Below are 18,684 nucleotides of genomic sequence, written 5' to 3' on the forward strand. Positions count from 1 at the left end.
AAAGGGAGCGTCCTTTCTCTTCTTCCGGATTTCCTTTACAAATGGATATGGATATGCAAATATGTTCTTCAAGATTCTTTTCCTTCCTAGCAAACATTTCTGGGGTGGGATGGTGGGGGGGGGGAATGATTACATTTTAAATTAACAAGAAAAATATTTTAACAAATCAAGAATATTAACTGTTAGTTAAATGTTTACTTTCTCATGGAAGGGGGTGCTATATCACACTATGTAATAATTTATAAGTAATACATTCTGTGATCACAAGAAAAGTGGTTAGGGTCATCTCATTTTATCAAAATCAAGAATTGCATTTGTAACAAGGAGTGGTGATAAGTGCTTTTAGTCCCAGCACTCCAGAGGGAGAGGAAGGCAGATCCCTGTGACTTCAAAGCAAGCCTCATCTACTTGGCTAGTTCAAAGCCAGCCAGTTACATGGTGAGACTGTATCTCAAAAACAAACAAACAAACAAAACAAAACCTACATATGTGGACTAGGTACATAGTACTCGCCTCACATGCATGAGGTCCTGGGTTTGATTCTCAGTACTATCACCATGACCACTAAAATAATAACAAAAAAAAAAGTGATTAACAACACAAAAAATTGTGATTAACCAGTTGCACTGATGATCTTTCAGAAATATATTTCATTTCCTAGGAAAAACACAGAAGGTAAAATTCAAGCTTTTCTGGCAATCTAGAAGCAGAGAGGGGAGGCTCAAGGGCCCTCTCATCAACAGTCCTGTACCTTGCCCTGCCCTGCTCTCTCCACAGTGCACCATGGTTACAGAATGCAGAACAGGTGAACAGCACCCCAAGTCAGATGCCTGAGACAGTCCCCTAGCTTCCTGGCAAGGCCTGGCTTGAAAGGAGAGAAGGTGGACTAGGCTGAGAAAGGTATGTTCTGAAGCATCAGTCACACAAACAGGAAGGCCTCCCTGCCTCCTGCCAGCAGAGTCAGGCATTGCGACCATGGCACCCCGCCAAGGTGTGTAATTCGGGATCAGGTCTCTACTTTCCGCAACCTCGGCCCAGTGTCATCGATTTCTGTGATTTATTGCAGCCTCGCTCTCCAGACAGAGGAGTAGCAGGCATGCAGGGACACTAAGAGGCTAGAGTGTGAAAAATGGAAAGATAACACGCCTGGGGAAACCATGAAAACAAACACAGAATGCAGACTCTTCTTGTGTTTAGAAGGGATTTTGATCAAAATGTAAAACAGTCCAAGCCAATGTCTGCTTTTTGTTTTACATGTGAAACCAGCTGGGACCAGCTGTCAGGAGTCCTCAGGGTCATGGTGCATACCTGAGGCTTATGTAAACTCAGGTGCCCAAGTGGCCCCTCAGGTTGGCAGATTTTACTGCTTTACACAAACTCTTTCGGTAGGAACTCCCAAGACTAAATATCCAGCGAATGCCGAACTTCAGCTGGAGGATCGCAAAGTATGTGTTCAAGCCGCTGAGAACAGCCAAGTCAACTTCTGCACAAGAAGAATGTATTTGTAGTCCTCATCCCTAAATCCTCATTTCCTTGTATAGGAGGGTCCAGGGGACCCCTCATAAAGTAAGGTATGCAGGGCAGAATGCCTGTACCCAACAGTTAAGGCAGAGGGCAAGATCACTGATGTATACGCCTCAGTGCGAAAGAGACACCTTATACCCTCCAGCAAAGGAAAAAAAAAAAAAAACTGGTCTCCAAAGCTGCTCAAGTGAGCACTACTTACAAGAAGGTGAAGTAAAACAGGAGCCTCATTTTGATCACTATAGCCCCATGTAAAGAGAAAGCCAGAAAAGAGCTTGAGTGGGTAAAAGAAGGCCACTACAAGTACTATAAAATCTGTGCCCAGGTCACCTGCTGATAGGACACACCTTCTACTCCCTATCAGCTTCGCCCACTTTCTCAGCAGCAGAACGAACTGTCCCCAGGGCTGTGCCGGAAGATAAGCGGTCTGGAGACACAGCAAGCAATGTTGAAGGCCAAAGCCACAGGGTGCCTCGGGGGTAAATGAAGCAAAGAGCAAACAAGGCATGGTGACCAGCAGCAGGCTGAGCCACGCAGGCTTGGGAGACGTGGGGCAAGTGGCTCATTTCCGAGGCATGCGATGTAGCTGGATACGAGCTCCAACACAAGCCTTAACTCACTACTGCACTGTAGGTGGATCACAGGGGACCTAGACCCCTCCTCTTTTAGAGCTCAGCCCCTGAAAGTCAAAAAGCCTTGGGGCAGGTTGCAGCGCGGCCAGCTTCGGTGAGAAGGGGTGGGGAGAGGAGCGAGGAGGTGGGGGGAGGGGCACGGATGATAGGCAAGCAGGGATGTAGGAAAGAACTTTTGGAATCGAGAGAACAGAGCACAGCCATGAGGGGAAAGAAGGGAAGATGTCTTCATTTCATCTTCTGTGTTGCTTTCTGACACAAAATAGGGACCCGTCTGTGTTTACTGAATGAATGTGATGTCGCTAGGCCAAGATCATTCAAGAAATAAACTCACCCAATGCACAGGCCAGAGTGCTCTAGACAGCTGCATGCAAAAGGTGTTGGCAGAAGGTACATTTTCTCGAGAGGAGTTGCTTAATCGGGTGTTCACGTAGGTTGCGTTTTGTGGTAGTTTTGCATTTACATTTACATGGCACTCACTGGCTTAGCTACATAACTGTGTGTGCTTGTCCTCATGCAAATGCTCGTTATTTCATCCTAACACAAAGTAGTCCTCTTTTGAAATGCATGCAGTACAAGGAAAGAAAAAGGTAGTTTCTACTGAATAAAGAGTCTACTTTGGGCGTTCAAGTCCTCCTCTCACACTTAAGGAAGAGACGAAGGGATGGTTGGGGTTAAGGAGAATCAACAGAATAAAAGAAACAAGGTTGGCATGCACTGGTCCAAGCTTCCTCTATCTATATCACCGTCCATCAACAAGAGGTCTGGTGTGCATATGCCCAAAGGAGAGAAATGCACACAGTTCTTAGGGCTTGAAAACTGGCCTTATAAATGACAAGACAACCAGAGAACTCAAAAGAATGCAAAGGGAGGAAAGGTAAGACTGAAGAAGTTACTGTGTAAGAGGAGAAAAAGAACTCTTTTCTTGCCAGCGTACAATCTTCCACTACAAAGGCTTTGGAAATGAATATTTACTTGGGCAAAAGAAAGGTGCATCTGCTGGCCTTGAACGTCACATGAATCATATTTAAATGAGAATATGAGTCTAATGTTTCTGGCGTATCTAGTGAATGTTTAGTACAATGCCCTCCTGCTGACCCCCTTCCCAACCTGTCAGCTATTCTGAATTTCTCATTCATATTCAGGCCCATTCTTTCTAATATTTCCATCCACATTATGAGTCTCTTCTTCAATCTTACTAATTATTTTTTCTCTTTTCAACATATCAAAAGAAAAAAAGGCTGTGAAAAAATTCAGCGCTGACAAGAGAAAGTAAAGCACAATAAATGTGCAACATCTTACAAAAAGGAAAGTCCTTTTCCAATAAGTCTTGTCCCTTGACTGGGTATGACAGCTGAATAAACTTACCCCGGATGACAGTTATCAAATGCATTTTTGTTTAGAAGCTACTTTCACAAAGTCTTTTTGTCAGTAATTATGACCTGGCACCCTCAACTCCACCGCATGAATCATCTCTAATTCAACTGAGCTATTTTTTTTTTATGGTTCTGCAACCCTTTATATTTTGAGTGCAATGAAGTCATTTTTCTTCTTAAATAAACCTACTTAACTGCTTCTAACTTAAAAAATACATAAGAAGTCAGGGGACCAGAGAGAGAGCTCAGCAGTTAACAGCACTTGTTCTTCCCAACACCCTCACGGTAGCTTACAACTTCATATAATTCCAGTTCCGGGGATCTGATGCCCTCTACTGACATCCATGAGCACCTGCATGCCACAGTGCACGTAATACAGCCAGAAACGTGCACATAGACAGAGTCAGGAACACACACATAAACCTAAAATAAAAATAAGGAAATCTCTCAATAAAAAAGAGAGAAGTCTGGTCAGGAAACATGTTTTTTGATGAAGAAAAAAAAAAGAAGAAGGACGAGGAGGAGGAGAAGGAGAAAAGACTTATCTTCATTCTGGTAAAACGTAATATGGAAGAAACACGATGCTTAGGAAACTGTATGTGCCTAGAAACACATGCACACATTCAAGCTTTTTTGATTTACTTGCAAAAAAAAAGTTGTTTCTTAATTTAGTGAAATTTTAAAAATTACATTATTTGTCATGATTAAATATAGTATCTCAAAGTATCCCTTTCGAGTCCAACGCGACAAAGAGGTTCCCTTCAGAGATACCTCAGGTTTGTCCTTTTACACGACATTCTCCATCCTGTTGCCTAGAGCTAAAAGGCAGCTCTCACCCTGGAAATCCGCCTCTTCATTCTTTCTTCCTTCTTCATCTGGGAAAGCCCAACAGGTGTTATCAGAATTCCTTCCTGGGCCCTCCTGTGCGCCCTTTCAGGTCTGCTCAGTACGTAAGCTCAGCAACCCCATTTGTTTCATGTGCCTAGTTATTCCTTTCTAAGTCTCTGAGGGGAGTTGGGGGAAGGACTACATAACTCCCCCCCAAAAGTCCCGAAGATTCACTAGTGAGAAACAAAACAGCACCAACGCCGAACATGAAGCTCGCTGCAGTAAGGAACTAAATAGAAAAAAAATCTACTGAGAAACAGCTGCACTCAAGCCCAAGCGTGGGCCATCTCCAGCACGTGGACTGGGGACGGAAGTGGCTTCCATTTAAGAGGAACACCCAGTGAACCTGAGTTTCTTCTCACGAGGGCCAAGCAGACTATGGGCACTGCCACCGAAACGGCACTGCCAGAAAAGGACCAGAAGCCCCTGTCCTTTTAGCTAACTCCAAGCCTAGAGAGGAAACCAAAAGGCAGATTCTGGGTTAAAAAAACAATGGTTTCTTCTCTGCTTAGTACTGTGGTTACTTTAAGACTCTACATTTTCCCATGCAAACCACATCAACATTAAATATACTTACATTAGAATTAACCTTTGCTTTCCCAAAGCAATAATAATCTTAAGAATGAGGTGTATGTGTTAATTTAATGGCCACTGTAATAAGTGTTTAATGATATTCACAGAACAGGCTCCTGGACACCATCTCCCAATTTATACAAACTCCCAACCACACAAAAGCAAACAACTAGCCATGTAAAGATGGAACAAACGGTTATACACTACGTATCAGTTCAGGTTAACTTGCCAAGATGATTTCTGCTCAAAGCTTAACATCCTAGCTCAAATCTAAGGTATTACCAATTTAAAAAAATAAGAAAAAAGTAAAACAGATCAAAAGGTCACTAAATAACCAACCACTCACCATGCTGAGCTTGCTGCTCAGTGTCTGCTTCAGTTTTTGAAGAACCTGGTGCAACAGGAAGAGGTCGAGGGGGACGTGGCTTAGGAGTGGGGGGTGAAATTCTTTTTCTTCCAATATATTCAACGTAAGTTCCTGGAAAGTCTCCCCTCTCCCCGGTGGTTTCATTATAGCCATTTAACCAGCCAATCTCCTCAGGCCGGGCTTCCTGTCCCTCACTGAATCCAAGTGCCACTAAGGACCCTTTATTCACGGTCAGAATGTCCCCCAGGTGCAGGTCAATGTCTTCTTCTCTCTCCTTCTTGTAGTCGTACAGCGCTCTGTACTGGTACCCCTCAGCACTCATGTTTGCAGCTGTGTCGCTCTGTGGACGAGGAGCCTGCTTGCACACTGCAGCCCAAGCTTACGTTTTGAGGGAAAACGAGTTCAGAGAATGGGCTAAAATCCCCAACAGGTGTCCAGCAGAGGACAAAGGACCACTATCCAAAGGTTTAAGAGAGGTGACTGGCCATCCGGCTGTCCATCTGTCCTCCATCAATGGTGCGACTGAAGACAGGGCTCTACTCCCTCTGCGTGCACAGCCCTCCCCGGTGTCCTTTTCAGCAACTTGTCAACACCTTGACTCCAGGCTGACTCCCACAGCGAGGCCCAATCCTCTCTGACGTTCTCGTCACACTGTCCATCTGTCGTCTGATTTTACTGCCACACTCCACTCCCGGCTTCACCTAGCAAAGCAAGAAACAAGGCTTAAAAATGAACATCACACTTTGCCATCTGTGTGGATTTGAATTTCTACTTCCATTCAACAAGTACTTAATCAATTTGGCAGATGACAGACACAGGCCAGTGTGCTACCGCTTGACACAGTACACGAAACCACGATTAGTGAGACAGTCCCTGCCTTCTAAGAACACCGGGCGGGACAGGAGTAGAGGTGCTAACATGTCGCAATGTTCCGGAGATAAGACTGGTACACAAAGAACCAAAACACTAGGTAGATGCCATAACAGACACTGACACAAAATGCCATGGGGCTCAAGTGGTGGGGGGGGGGGGCGAGAGACCACATCAAATTATCAAATTGCAGGAATCTGCAGCCAGAATGGAATGTGTGGCATGATCCTGGGTACAGACAAGTCCAAGCAAATGTCATATCACAGAAGGAAGCACAGGCAGTCTCATCCATCAGAAGACAGAGAGGGACCAGTGAACCTGGCCTGGGGTGACAAGAGAGCCATCTGAAGTGCACACCAACAGTCATTAAGCCCTCAGCCGTGAGCACTACATGGGTGAGGTAGAGAATCGACCACAGGATGAAAGCTACACTCCAGGATCGCCGGTCTGGCTTCAATGGCCAGGAGAGACTGGCACAGGGAGAGAACAGAGGTGAGGGCTACTGAGAAAGGTGAGCACAGAGACCAGAGAGGCAGCAGCAGGTTCATAAGGGCACAAACTGAAGTAGTGTACAGTATAAGGGATAATACATGGATAGTGAAAAATGCCCACGGGAGGAAGCAAGAGGAGCAAGTGCTTAATCTACGGGGTTGAGAATTCCATACCAATACTGGGCAAAGGGAAGCCAAGAAACCTGATGGGCTCATGGGATGTAGGCACCCACTGCTGCAATCAGGGATACACCCCAGGTTTTGTAAGTGGGGGGGAGATCTGCAAGAACAAAAGCACTGTGGTTCAGTCAATCAGGGAAGGAAAGGTTGACGTAGAAAGCAAGCCCTAGAAAAGGACTGAGCAAGATCAGGCAGGCACAGCGGATCCCCAGGTCAAAGCCTTGCAGAAACCCCACACAGGGAAGACTGCATCAAAGCTTTATCATTCAGGCCTCTGCTCATCCAGGAACCATCAGTGACGTTCTGACATCCCAGACTGCAGGCCAGGAATGAGGCTAGCAACTAGATTTCCTTTCTTGATTTAAGAGAGGAAAGAAAGTAGCCATGCTTATGTTACAGAAGTATTAGTGAAACAGGCTTGGCAACAAAAGGAAAAAAAAAAATTTTTTTTTAAACTAACAAGCATATTTAGAGCAGAGCAATTGGAGGGGCAAAGTTAAAAGGACTTTCGTCATCATGGATGGTTAACGGGACAGCTTTTAATGCGGATCCACAGTTCTCAGTGTTACCGTTACTGCAGAGACTAAATCCTAAGGTTTCAGTTCACCAACTACACAACAAAGCAACACAGAAACAGCCACAGGATTTCAGGGCGCTGTGTCAGGGGGACTTTTTTAAGTTTAGAGAGTAAAACACTTCAGCAGCTGAATATTCCAGGCACACTTCAGTGTAGGCATCTTAAGAGGCAAAATCTGATCACAGATTAATTGTTATGTTGGCATTCAGAAGTGTAAAGTATTCTTCACATGACTAAAGCCTCTTAGCTTTATACAATAACACTCTAAGGAGGGCTGCATATTCAAAGGAAGTAAAAACAAACACTGGAAATCTTTGTGTAGCAAGAATATTAATTTGGGATAGTACTCTACTTTGCATTTCAAGCATCAGAGAAAAAAAATTAATGCAGCCAGTGGAGCGTATGAGAAAAATAAGCTATATTACGTTTGAAGAAGGCCTCTCCTTTTGAAAGATCCAGAATCAAATTAAATATTCATTGCATAAATTCACACAAAAATGTAGAACTAGCAAATCTCATTTTTTTTTTGTACTAATGTGCTCTGTACAAAAGAGACACAGAACTCCAAAGAACATGAAAATTTACATATCCCTAAATGCTGGGAAACCAGGCAATATGCCTAAGAATAATTTAATTCCTTCAAATCTGCCCTGAAATTTTTGTTAGCTTTTCCTGGCAATGTATGTCTTTTCGGGGGAGGGGGAAAGTCCTAGGTCGGTAGCCTGGGTAGATCTTTCTGCCAGCTGGTGGCTAGCACTTCCTCAATTTCAACCACTCAGAGGACCAGTTTGGTGGGATCCTCAGTAGAACAGGAAATGAAGTGCCTCCAGTACCCCTCCCTGCCCCCAACCATGAAACAAGCCCTAGTCCCAGACACAACAAGACAGCTAGGCAAACCCTACACCAGCAACTCAGAAACCGCCCCTGCCTATTCAGGGCTTTCTAAGCCCGAGTGTGCCTGGAGCTAAGTCCACACTTGGGAGCAGTCTGGTAATTGTGGGAGGCTAGATTCTGAAGAAAGCAACCCCCACCCTACCTGCTGAGGCCTGGTGGCTTCTGCAAACAAATGCTCTCCGCCTGCCGGTGTCAGGAGAATCTTAACAACTCTGCAGAGCTCTGGGTCTAAGTCTGATAACGGAACCCCAACTGTCTTATGAGCAAATAGAGCAAGCCTGTCTTCCCCAAACTTGGCCAGGAAGATCAGTGCAGACGGTTAAGGCTAGCAGGCAAGGCCGGCAATGACTCAATGTCAGTGAAGTGGTTTAAAAGCAATGTTGTAAAAAGAGAGGGAGAGCAGACGAGTCATTTGTCTAGGTGGGGACTTGATCTTGTGGTGACAAGGTTCAGAGAGAGCTTTGCTGAGCAGAGGAACCAAGCAACTCTAATGCACTCTGCACACTTTCTCTGGCCTGTCTACCCATTTAAATGAGGCACTGTTATCACAGCCATCACGTGGTACACGATGGGAGCCGTCTCTCTTTAACCCATTAACCTCAAGATAACCACGGCCCTACAGACATTCTCCCTTGCCAAGAGGAAGTAGCATCTGGGGCATGACTATGCTCAGCACCTGGGGTAGAAGCTGAACTCAGATCCACCCTGTATGTGGAGCCCCCATGTTTAACTCACTTTTAGCGTACAGAACTTACTTCTGGACTCCTTGAGAAGAGATGTCCTGGGCAGCTTATGCAGGGCAGCAGTGTCACAGTGCAGTGTTCTGCCTACTCTGGCTTGTCCCCCGCACCCGTGAGAACTCTGTGGATCTGCCTTCACAGCAGCCACACAGGTAAGTGTGCCTGGCCCTCACACACCTGCACAAAAAGAAGCCGTTATAACTGGGTAGCAGGCCCGCCAAGTACAGGACCCAACACCTCAACCGTGCAAATGTGCGTCTCCAAAGCGACTTCATTAAAATGCAGCCTTGCCAAAGAAGTCCATAAGTTAGTGAATAAAAGGATCGTGAGCACATCGCTTCTGGAATCCTGCCCTTCTCTGTCCCGCACATTTAGCTCCTGCCACCTGTGTCCCTCTTGGCCTCTCTGCCCTATGCCAGTCTTCTGGGGCTTCTCATTGCACAATTTCTAACAACTTAGCTCCCCCCTGGGGAGATGAGTGAAGCATCCATCAACAAGAGTCATGAAAACTGTCACATCTAGAGGACTAGCAAGCTCTTCCTCAAATTGTCCCCAGGACTGCAGAACACCCAGCAGCCTGAAACGCTGGGATGTGCCTGTGTGACCCTCCTGAGGTCGATTACAGATGTTTCCCCCTTTCACCAGATGCTGCCTCCCGTTCCCTTTAGACACAGACACCTGCCCAGTGACCTTTCCTCACCCAGATTCACAGAGTAAAGGTTATTTTATATGTGGACGACAGTGACCATCAACACACTATTATTTTCACATCACCCAGGCAATTTTATAATATAAGCTCTAAGCTAATACATGAACAGGATACCATACACTCCCAAAAAGCCATAAAGGAATTCTGTGAAGAAGTTACAAAACTTATATTTATACAGCCGCTGACCACAATTTCCTTAAGGGGAATTATTTTGCTCCAGTCTTTCAGCCCTTTTCCTAGCTGTCTACAGTCCCACTCACTGGAAGCAAATTTTCTTTTTCTGCTAACAAATCAAGCAATTCTCATTTGCCCAAATAAAACTGTTTCTGGTGCTTGACAAATAGAAATCCATGACTGCTTACTGTTCAATGGCTTGAAAATAGATTTTGTCTGTTTGTTTGTTTAAGTTTAGCCTTCTAACCTGCAGGCATGATGGGAGAGAGCCAAACAAACCCTCTCAAAGGCCTTCCAGTGTTGCTGACTTACTCTAGTCTCCTTTCATAAAGGACAGGATTTAGGAAAGCTGATGGGAGCCAGAAACAATGGCTATCTTCAAACTGCATTTTTTTAAAAAATCAAGACGATATGTGTCTACTAATGTGCTGCCATCCTATTATGAAATCAGCAGTATGACACTGGGTGGCAGCACCTAAAGTGTCTATAGTCAGGACAAGGAGGACTCTGGATGGGCAGCCTACACCATGTGTAATCCTTTCCTCCTTACTGTGCTAGCTCTGAGTCCCACCTCAGCTTACAGAGTCTTTTGAAAAACAAGAATCATTACTTGAAAATCTGCCTACCATTCAAAAATCTTGGAAGTTACGAACTATTAAACTGACTTAAGACCCTAGTAAAATACCATGTGTTTGTACATAAAGTGAGGGGAATGAGTGACCTCAACTAAAGTAGGCTGGGAAGGGGGGCTCAAATTCAGCCTCATGTTATAGTCACCTAATATCTCAATTCATTTCCAAACCAACAAGCTAAACAAAAGGTGCTGCCTGCTGCCACACTGGAAACTGGGTAGCTAATGTGGGTAAGAAGGGTGTGGAGGCTGTAATTCCTGCCTGCAAGCCCTGTAGGGGCAGAGAAAGTATACACACCCAGGTGGCACAGTAAAGAGACAGGACTGCAAAGCAGTTAGAGCACTGGGTGTCCCTGAGGAGAGGATAGAGCTACCCCAGCCCATCCCCAGCAGCCCTTCTAGACTGAGAGGGTCACGGCACAAAGGGGACTAGGACAAAGGGTCATGTTATTTATTTGCTAAGGAAGAGACCCCTTCCCCCCACCAAGAAGAGGCTATGAGGCCAGTGTGCCTGCTACCTCTACAGTAGAGAAGGCTTGACAAGGTGGGCATGGGGGAGTGAACTGAGGGAGCTGCCCTGAAGTACCTCTTCTTGTGAAAAAATGGCAGTCCTTAGGATTGATGGCAGCAAGGGTGACGTCTGAGCTGTAGCCAACAGCGATTGCCCTGCTCCATGCGCAGCTGTGCAACTGGGCAAGTTGCTGAACCCTCCCCCATCATCATGTCATCACCCACGAGGCCGATGGGAGAAGAGACCGACCCCTCACTAGGTCATTATGAGGATTAAAGGCAATTATACTCACAAAAGCATGTAGCACCACACTTCTCAGCACAAGCTTAATATAATTAACCCAGACTCAGTGCTCCCTGTGTGCCAGGCACAGTGCTTGGAGTTGTACATAGACCCTGTAACTGCTCTAGCTTAATTATCAGCCCCATTTTGCAGATGAGAACACAAGCACTGTTACAGAGCATGCCTGAAGTGACCGTCAACTGCAGTTATGGCATTCTTGTAACTGTTCTTAGTCACAAAAGGGCTGCATTGAATGTCACCGCCATTTACACAATGCAGATTTAAAACAGAAACAGACAGGTGCCAGAAATTTTCTCCTGCCCTGCCTTTCAATGCTACAAGCAGTTCTAAAAGAAGCCTGAAGCTACCTAAAATAAAACTCTGCTGTAAATAGAGTCAGATAGAGCCTGCCTGTGGACTTGGCCCAAGTAAGTCTCCAGACCCAAGGTGGAAGGCGTCTCAGTAGAGGTCAGGGGGTGTTACATGGGAGGGGGCCATGAATATGCTTGGGGACAGGGCACAAAGTGGGAGGCGTGACACTGTTTTCAAATTGGGTTTCAGGGCTGCTCCGTGGCCTGCTCTCCAAGAGGAAAAACTGAGCATAGTCATGCAATGCCCCAGAGAATGAAGGCAGCTGGGTCCTCATGGGACAGGCTCAGTCCTCACAACCACAGAGCAGTCCAGGATGAAAGCAAGGGGGGGTGGGAGGGGATGAACCGCTGGCCAGACAGCTTGCCTCAAACAACGCACAACGCCCACTGGTGGAGCCTCCCAACCCTTTGGCCAGGCTCCCATGATTTCAATTCTCTCCCAGGTGATCATTAACCTGGGAGATATTTTGACTACAGGTGCTCATGGGTCTATGTTTGATTTACTTTAAGGAAAACAATGGTGACAGAACAAAATCTCCAACGATGTTTTTAATCTTCTTTTTTCTTCAGTTAATCGTGTACTATACTCATTCCAAATTTTACCAGAAAAAGGGGGTGGGTGGGTGGGGAGATGAGCATAAACCAAACAGACAAGCTATAAGTATTTTTCAGTTCATTTGGCTTAGTGTACAAAAAAAGAAAACGGCCTTAATTCCCATTACTTTAGGCAAGTGATTTCAATAAGAATATTGGAAAAACAATGACAAAAAAATTGATTAGGGAAGAGACAAATGACACTTTAAAAAAATGCAATAAATAATATGAGTGCTTTAAAAGCTAATCACAACTGATGTTTCAAAAAATAAAAAGGTACAATTTACACTGTCTTTTCAAGTAAAAAACAAAGCAGACAGTTCGGTTTGGTAGCACAAGTTTGTAATCCCAGGACTTGGGAGACAGAGGTAATAGGCTCAAGAGTTCAAAGTCAAGTTCTGCTTCACTGAAAGTTCAAGGCCAGTGTGGACTACAGGAGGTGCCTCCAATGTGAGGACATACACACACACATGCAGCTGATAATCCCTTCTACTGACAGGTGACTTTCTAGTTCCCTTCATTTCCTCCTCCAGCTAGCAGAGCCTTCCACCATGCAATGAGCTCTGTGCTTGGCCTGTCTAACATGCATGACAGACTGACAGTTAGGGGCCAGTTCCTTCTGTGTGTGTACTCCTTACTCACCCTTATTCACGAGAGAATTAAAAGCTCAGCTTGCTTTGCACTACTTAACCATAAAACCACTTTTTTTTTTTTTCTGGTTGGCTCTTTCACTATCTCTTTATCCAATAAAACACATTTTGCAAAAACACAATAGAAACTGGACCAGAATTGTTCCTGTTTTTTAACAAGTATGTGGATAATTTTTCAAAGTGAATGACTTTTACAACACTTCACTGAACTATTTAGGAGAAAGGAGAGCAGAAAGGAAATTTCAATCAACACACCAAACTTAAAGTTCCATGGTGTCCATGGGGAAAGTTGAAAGGAACAGGCAACACTTTTAATGGTACAAGGTTTGTGTAAGTTGAATAAACTTGTACTTAATATTCAAAGCCTTTTGAGAGATTAGCTTGAGAGGGGAAGAGGGACAAGAAAGAGTAATGGGGGAGCGAATTTGAACAAAATATGTTACATCATGTACAGAAAAGTCCCAAGGAACCCACTTTTGTATAGAATTAATATACAGTAATAAAAGTAAAACAGGGGCAAAAGTATATCAGCTTAGAAATAATTAACATTTCCTAAAGATACGTGAACACCACCCACTATCAGCAGCCAAAATACATAACTCTGTAATGTGGTTAACTCTTCAGTTTCCCCAGACCAACTTTTTACTAGAACTGTATTAAAGACAAAAAAAAAAAAAAATAGAATCAGTGAGCAGTAAAATACTTTTTCACATGACTACAGCACATCACAGATGTGAAAAAGCAGAAAGCTATCATAAAAAATGCAAATAAAACAGCAGATAACAATGTGCACATGGCAGAGTTCTGTTATGCAACTAGGAACAGGTCCCAGTGCAAGATGAAAAGTTAAAAGTAAACTCCCACAACTGTCTGAGGGCCAGTATCAGTTACGTCCAACTTTCTTTAAATCATAAAAGCTGACAGGGTGCTGTGGAAGAGGAGTGTGGCCTGCAACAGGCACATGGAGGAAAAGCAGCCAGCAGCGAGTGACACTGCAGCGAGCACTCCTGCAGAGCAAGGGGCTTCCACCCCCGCTCTTTCACATAGAAGCCTGACTTTGAACCACAAGAGGTGCAAGAAAAACCAGGATCATGTCCTTTGGAATAAGCCAAAAACACCTGTTTCTCAAAGTTTAAGAAACTTGTGTGCTTAAGAAAATGCTTTGCCATTAGTGTTTTATATAAAAAAAAAAAACGGTGAGTGCAACTGTTTAAAAAAACAAAACAAAAACTCTGTAGGTTCTTTGTATGGGCACCTCACCTATGCAGAAGGCCCTGAGGTCCTAGTGGTTTCTACTTTAGAAATCTATTAATCTGCTATCTGTGGCAGAAGTAAGCCACCTGCCTACTCCAAGCTTTCCTAGCTCATAACTTACCACCGCTAAGGTGCCCAACACGTACCACAAGCTAATGAATTATTAAGAAATGATTGCACAAGGAACCTAGGTCAATCAGCTTTGTGAGTAATCCTACCACCTAAAACTTGAAACTCGATCTCACTGAAATGACAATCTCACGCTACACTCAAAACCCGGAACTGCTTCATCCTTTCCTATTTCACACTAGATGACAAAGAGGAAAAGGACAGGAAAAGAAAGAGGGGGAAAATGTGTAAGTCCTGAAATCGTGAAACCCCTCAGTAAAGCGAAAATTCACACCACCACAGCAATAGAGCCTGCAGCTCCTTCAAGAATTAACAGTGGAGGTGAGACCTTTCCGGTGTTGCCAGCGCCCGGGAGCAGAATTCCCCTGGAACCGGTGCCGGCACACAGCGTTCAACATGTCACAGCCACTGCGCTCGCACCCTTGCGTTATTGTGCGCGAAAGCCGGTTACCAAAATGCATTTCTGTACATGCGTGCCTGGCCAGATCGTTTCTATTCTCTTTGTCTCGTGATCTGCCCAGCAGTTTCTGCCTTTGGGAAGGAAGTGGCTTGCAGACAATTCCCCCAGATCTTTTGGCTCCAGCTTGCACGCGGGCCGGTCCTCCCCCGCCGGCAGATACCGCTGGGCAGGTCCCTCCAGGGTCGCCCCGCGTTCGGAAAAAGCTGGATTTCCGGGCGGTGCCAGGATCCCCTACTCATTATGCCTCCGGCAACCTACCCAAACCCCGGCGGGCGCCAGACGCCGAGCCAGAGCCCCAGACACCGGCCGCCCCGAGGCGCACTTCCCCCACCCCGGAAGGGGAGGGAGGCAAACTTCGGAGGGCGGGGGTTGGGGGCGAGCTCCGGGGACCACCGTGGCCCGGCCCGGCCGGCGGCCCCGGTGGCTGTCGCCGGGGCCTGGAGAGGACGGCGCGCCAACGCGAAGGCAGCGATCCGGGCGCCCTCCTCGCACGCTCCCGGCTGCGGGAGGCTGCAGGGCGTGAGGGGACCCTCGGACGCGTGAGGTGACGGAGGAGGAGGGGAGCCGGCCACCGCGGGCAACTCCGGGACCGAACGCTCCCGGGGACGAGCGGAGCCCGAGCGGGGTAGCAACCGAGGAAACGACCGCGGGAGGTGGCCGTGACCACGCAGGCTGGCCACCGGCCCGGGAAGGCGTCCCAGCGGCCGGGAGATGCTGGCGACCGGGCTGGCAAGCCGGCTCGCTTCCCCCTCGAGTAGCTCGGCAGCAGAAGTGGCTGCCGGTGACAGGAAGAGCGGCGGCCGAGCGCGTTCGCGCCGCCTCCCCCTCCCGGGCACACCGGGACCCGCCGCCGCCTACCTCCGGGGCGGCTCGCTTCCTTCCTCTGCCCAGCCCGGGCTTCAGCGGCCTCTCCGGCTTCCCAGCTCCCAGGCGCCTGCGATCCAGCTGCGACCCGCCGGCGCTTCGCTGTCTCGGCTCCCCGGCTGCACAGCCGTCCTCGCCCCGGCCGCTGCTTCCTCCAACTCGGCTCCAGCTGCTCGCTACTCCTCGCCGTGCGCCCGCCGCTCCAGCGCCTGGCGCCGGCCCCGCCCCGGGCCCCGCCTCCGGGGCCCGCCCCCAGGTACGCACCAATCAGCGCTCCCGCCCCCGCCCCCCGGCGTCTGGGCCGCGCCCTCCGCCTCTGCCAGTCTCCGGGCGGGCTACCGGGTTCCAGGCGCAGCCGGCCGTGCTGCCGACCCTACCCCGCCCCGCCGCTGCCCTCGCCTCCGCCCCCCGGCACGGGAATGCCCCGGGCGACTGGACGGCGCGCGCCCTCCGCTGCGGAGCGCTCTAGCTCCGCGCGCCTGGGGCTGCCTCGCCCGCGGGGCGGCTCCCGGGACCGAAGCAGGGAGTGAAAATGGGGACTCGGAGGTGGAAGATGAGTTCAGGCCTCCCTGGAGCCGGGTTTGCTCCCTGCTAGACCCTGCCTCTACCGGACCGGCTAGAGCTTCAGCACAGTGGCCGGAGTCAGGAGGATGCAAGGGCCGGGGCTCGCCAAAAGCGGGGAGGCCCTGTAATTCCTCAGCCTGGCCTGCACAGCTTCCCTAGTGGTCAGAAAAACCGCGCCACCCGGCGTGGCACTCCCGGGGTGAAGGAGGGGTGAAAGGGGGAGCCAGAGCAATGAGTGCACGCGGCCGCCTGCAAAAGCCTGGCACGGTCGCCACCGGGAGCCAGGCAGGACCTAGGGGAAAGGGAGAGTTGTGTGACCAGTGCGCGTGCGAAGGATCTCTGATCGTCCTCACAAGCTGGGTCTATGTAGGTCATTCATCTAGCCCACCGCCTTCCGATGCTTCCGATGGACTGGAGAAGCGCAAACGAATTCTGTTCACTTGATTTCTTTAAATGTAAAAATGCAGATCCTTGGAGTAGAAACCGCTGCTGAAGCTGCTCAAAAAAAAAAAAGTGATGTTGGCTCATGGCTTCCCGAGATAAGAAAAGATGTCAGGCCGTGTTTTGTCCTCATATAAACGTTCCAGAACTCTTGAACTTTTGAAATTTTGCTCCCAGAATATGGCTTATTTTGCAGGTCAGGGACCTGCGGCCACCCTTCTTGCCCTAAAGTTCCCTTTTGCAGTTCTCCAGTTTGCTGGCAAGAATAGTACCCTTTCTTAACCAACTAGTCTTTTATCGTTCCTAAATTTGATAGTGTGTTACTGTGAGTGTTGGAAGCAGAGAGGAAAAAAAATGAAACTCACAGTTTATGCTTAGCAAATGCAATCGCATTTAAAGGTGCTCACATTCTAACAGAACAGAGAACTCGGTACACCGTTCAGGCACTAATATTTCTGTTACTCCTGGTGTCTGTGGAAGACAAAAACAGGCTAGCACCTGCATCACATTTAAGAATTCACCTAGCCTGTGGGATGTGATGACCAACAGCAGCAGTTTGAGACTGAGGTCATAGCGTCTCAAGTTCACACCAGCCTAGTCTATGTAAAATCTCTCTACACATTGATTATGTTCTTTTGTGTGTGGAGATCTATCTGAATTATGAGTAGAACCATTCCCTGAGCAGGAAATCCTGTGCTGTATGAATGTAAAAAGCAAATGTGACCAACTAATTCAAGTTCCTGTGGCCTTGTCTTAACCACGGTGATGGACTAACTTGAACTATAAGTTAACCCCTCCCCCTTTCTCCCTTTGGTTGCTTTGGTCAGAATATTTTATCACAGCAATAAGAAACCTTTATATGTAAAATAAAGAGCCTCCTGGTAGAAGGTAATGATGTGTGATAGAAAGACTGTGGGAAAAGTCCTTCTAATCCAAACTAAGTTGACTAAAGTAATGAAACATTCACAAATGTTATTCTCACCTGTGAAGAAACTGAAAATACAAACTTTTCTAGTTATCTTTTGTGCTCAGTAGAGTCTTGAAAAGACTCCACCACAGGATTCTATTCAACTTTAAAACTGTTAGAGGCATGTTACTGGCCCTCAAATTCTGGTTACACCTATCTTTGTTTTGTAAAACTGCCTAAGACAAACCTGATTGATTGATTAAGCGGCCTATACCTGGGCAGGGCAGAATGGGGTCCCTGGCTTAGAGAGGACAGGAGAATCATGGGACACAGATGGACAAGAAGAAAGGAGGAAGGAAGACACCATGATGGGTTAGGGTGGAGAAAAAAACCCTGTGGGCCAAAAGGAAGGACTCCAATAATGGCGTGAAGAGGCCCAGATGAAGAATACAAGCAAGTGCAATGGGGTTGTGGATGTAAGGGAGACCAGATGAGAAGGATTAAGGTGGATGGCATTGGATGGGGTCTTGGAGTTAAAAAAAAAAAAAAAAAAGCTGTTTTAGAAAACTCTCTGTGCCATTTGGTGCATACTGGGGTTTGAGAATGATGGCCCTGGGCCTTCTGGGACATACTGAAACCCACCTCCATAAAATGTTGAGATGTCACAAAGTCACAGTGTTCTAGTTAGCTTCCTGTTGATGGGCTAAAGACACCAACAAAAGAAACTTTAGGAAGAAAGGGCTTATTTCATTGTACAGCCTACAGCCCATCATAAAGGAAAGTCTATGCAGGACCTAAAGCAGAGGTCGTGGAGGAATTGCTTGTTTCTTGCTCCATTTGGATCCTTCAACTTTCTTTTCTATACAATCCAGTACCACCGCCCCAGGAGTGACATCACCCACAGTGCACTGCTCCCTTCCACATCAATCATTAATCAAGAAAATGTCCCACAGACTTGCTCACTGGCCAACATAATCAAAAGAAAGAAAGAAAAGAAAGAAAAGAAAAAAGAAAAGAAAAGAAAAGAAAAG

At 47.0% G+C, this 18,684-nt stretch overlaps 1 protein-coding gene across 2 annotated transcripts in view; it reads right to left on the reverse strand.

The window, feature by feature from the left end:
* Pik3r1 (phosphoinositide-3-kinase regulatory subunit 1) overlaps positions 1-15,874 on the reverse strand; it is an 84,920-nt gene extending 69,046 nt beyond the window's left edge. The window contains exons 1-3 of one of the 2 annotated variants that reach the window (XM_021645744.2): positions 15,736-15,871; positions 9,128-9,289; positions 5,340-6,061 (exon numbers count right to left, since the gene is read on the reverse strand). In XM_021645744.2, coding sequence (XP_021501419.1) covers positions 5,340-5,682 — 343 coding nt within the window. In that variant the 5' untranslated portion in view covers positions 5,683-6,061; positions 9,128-9,289; positions 15,736-15,871. Of the gene's footprint in view, positions 1-5,339; positions 6,062-9,127; positions 9,290-15,735 lie in introns of both variants that reach the window. The other variant, XM_021645743.2, reaches the window with a different exon arrangement.
* Between the last annotated feature and the right edge of the window lie 2,810 nt (positions 15,875-18,684).

This window comes from Meriones unguiculatus, chromosome 6 (assembly GCF_030254825.1).
Source record: "Meriones unguiculatus strain TT.TT164.6M chromosome 6, Bangor_MerUng_6.1, whole genome shotgun sequence".
Classification (NCBI taxonomy): Eukaryota; Metazoa; Chordata; class Mammalia; order Rodentia; family Muridae; genus Meriones; species Meriones unguiculatus.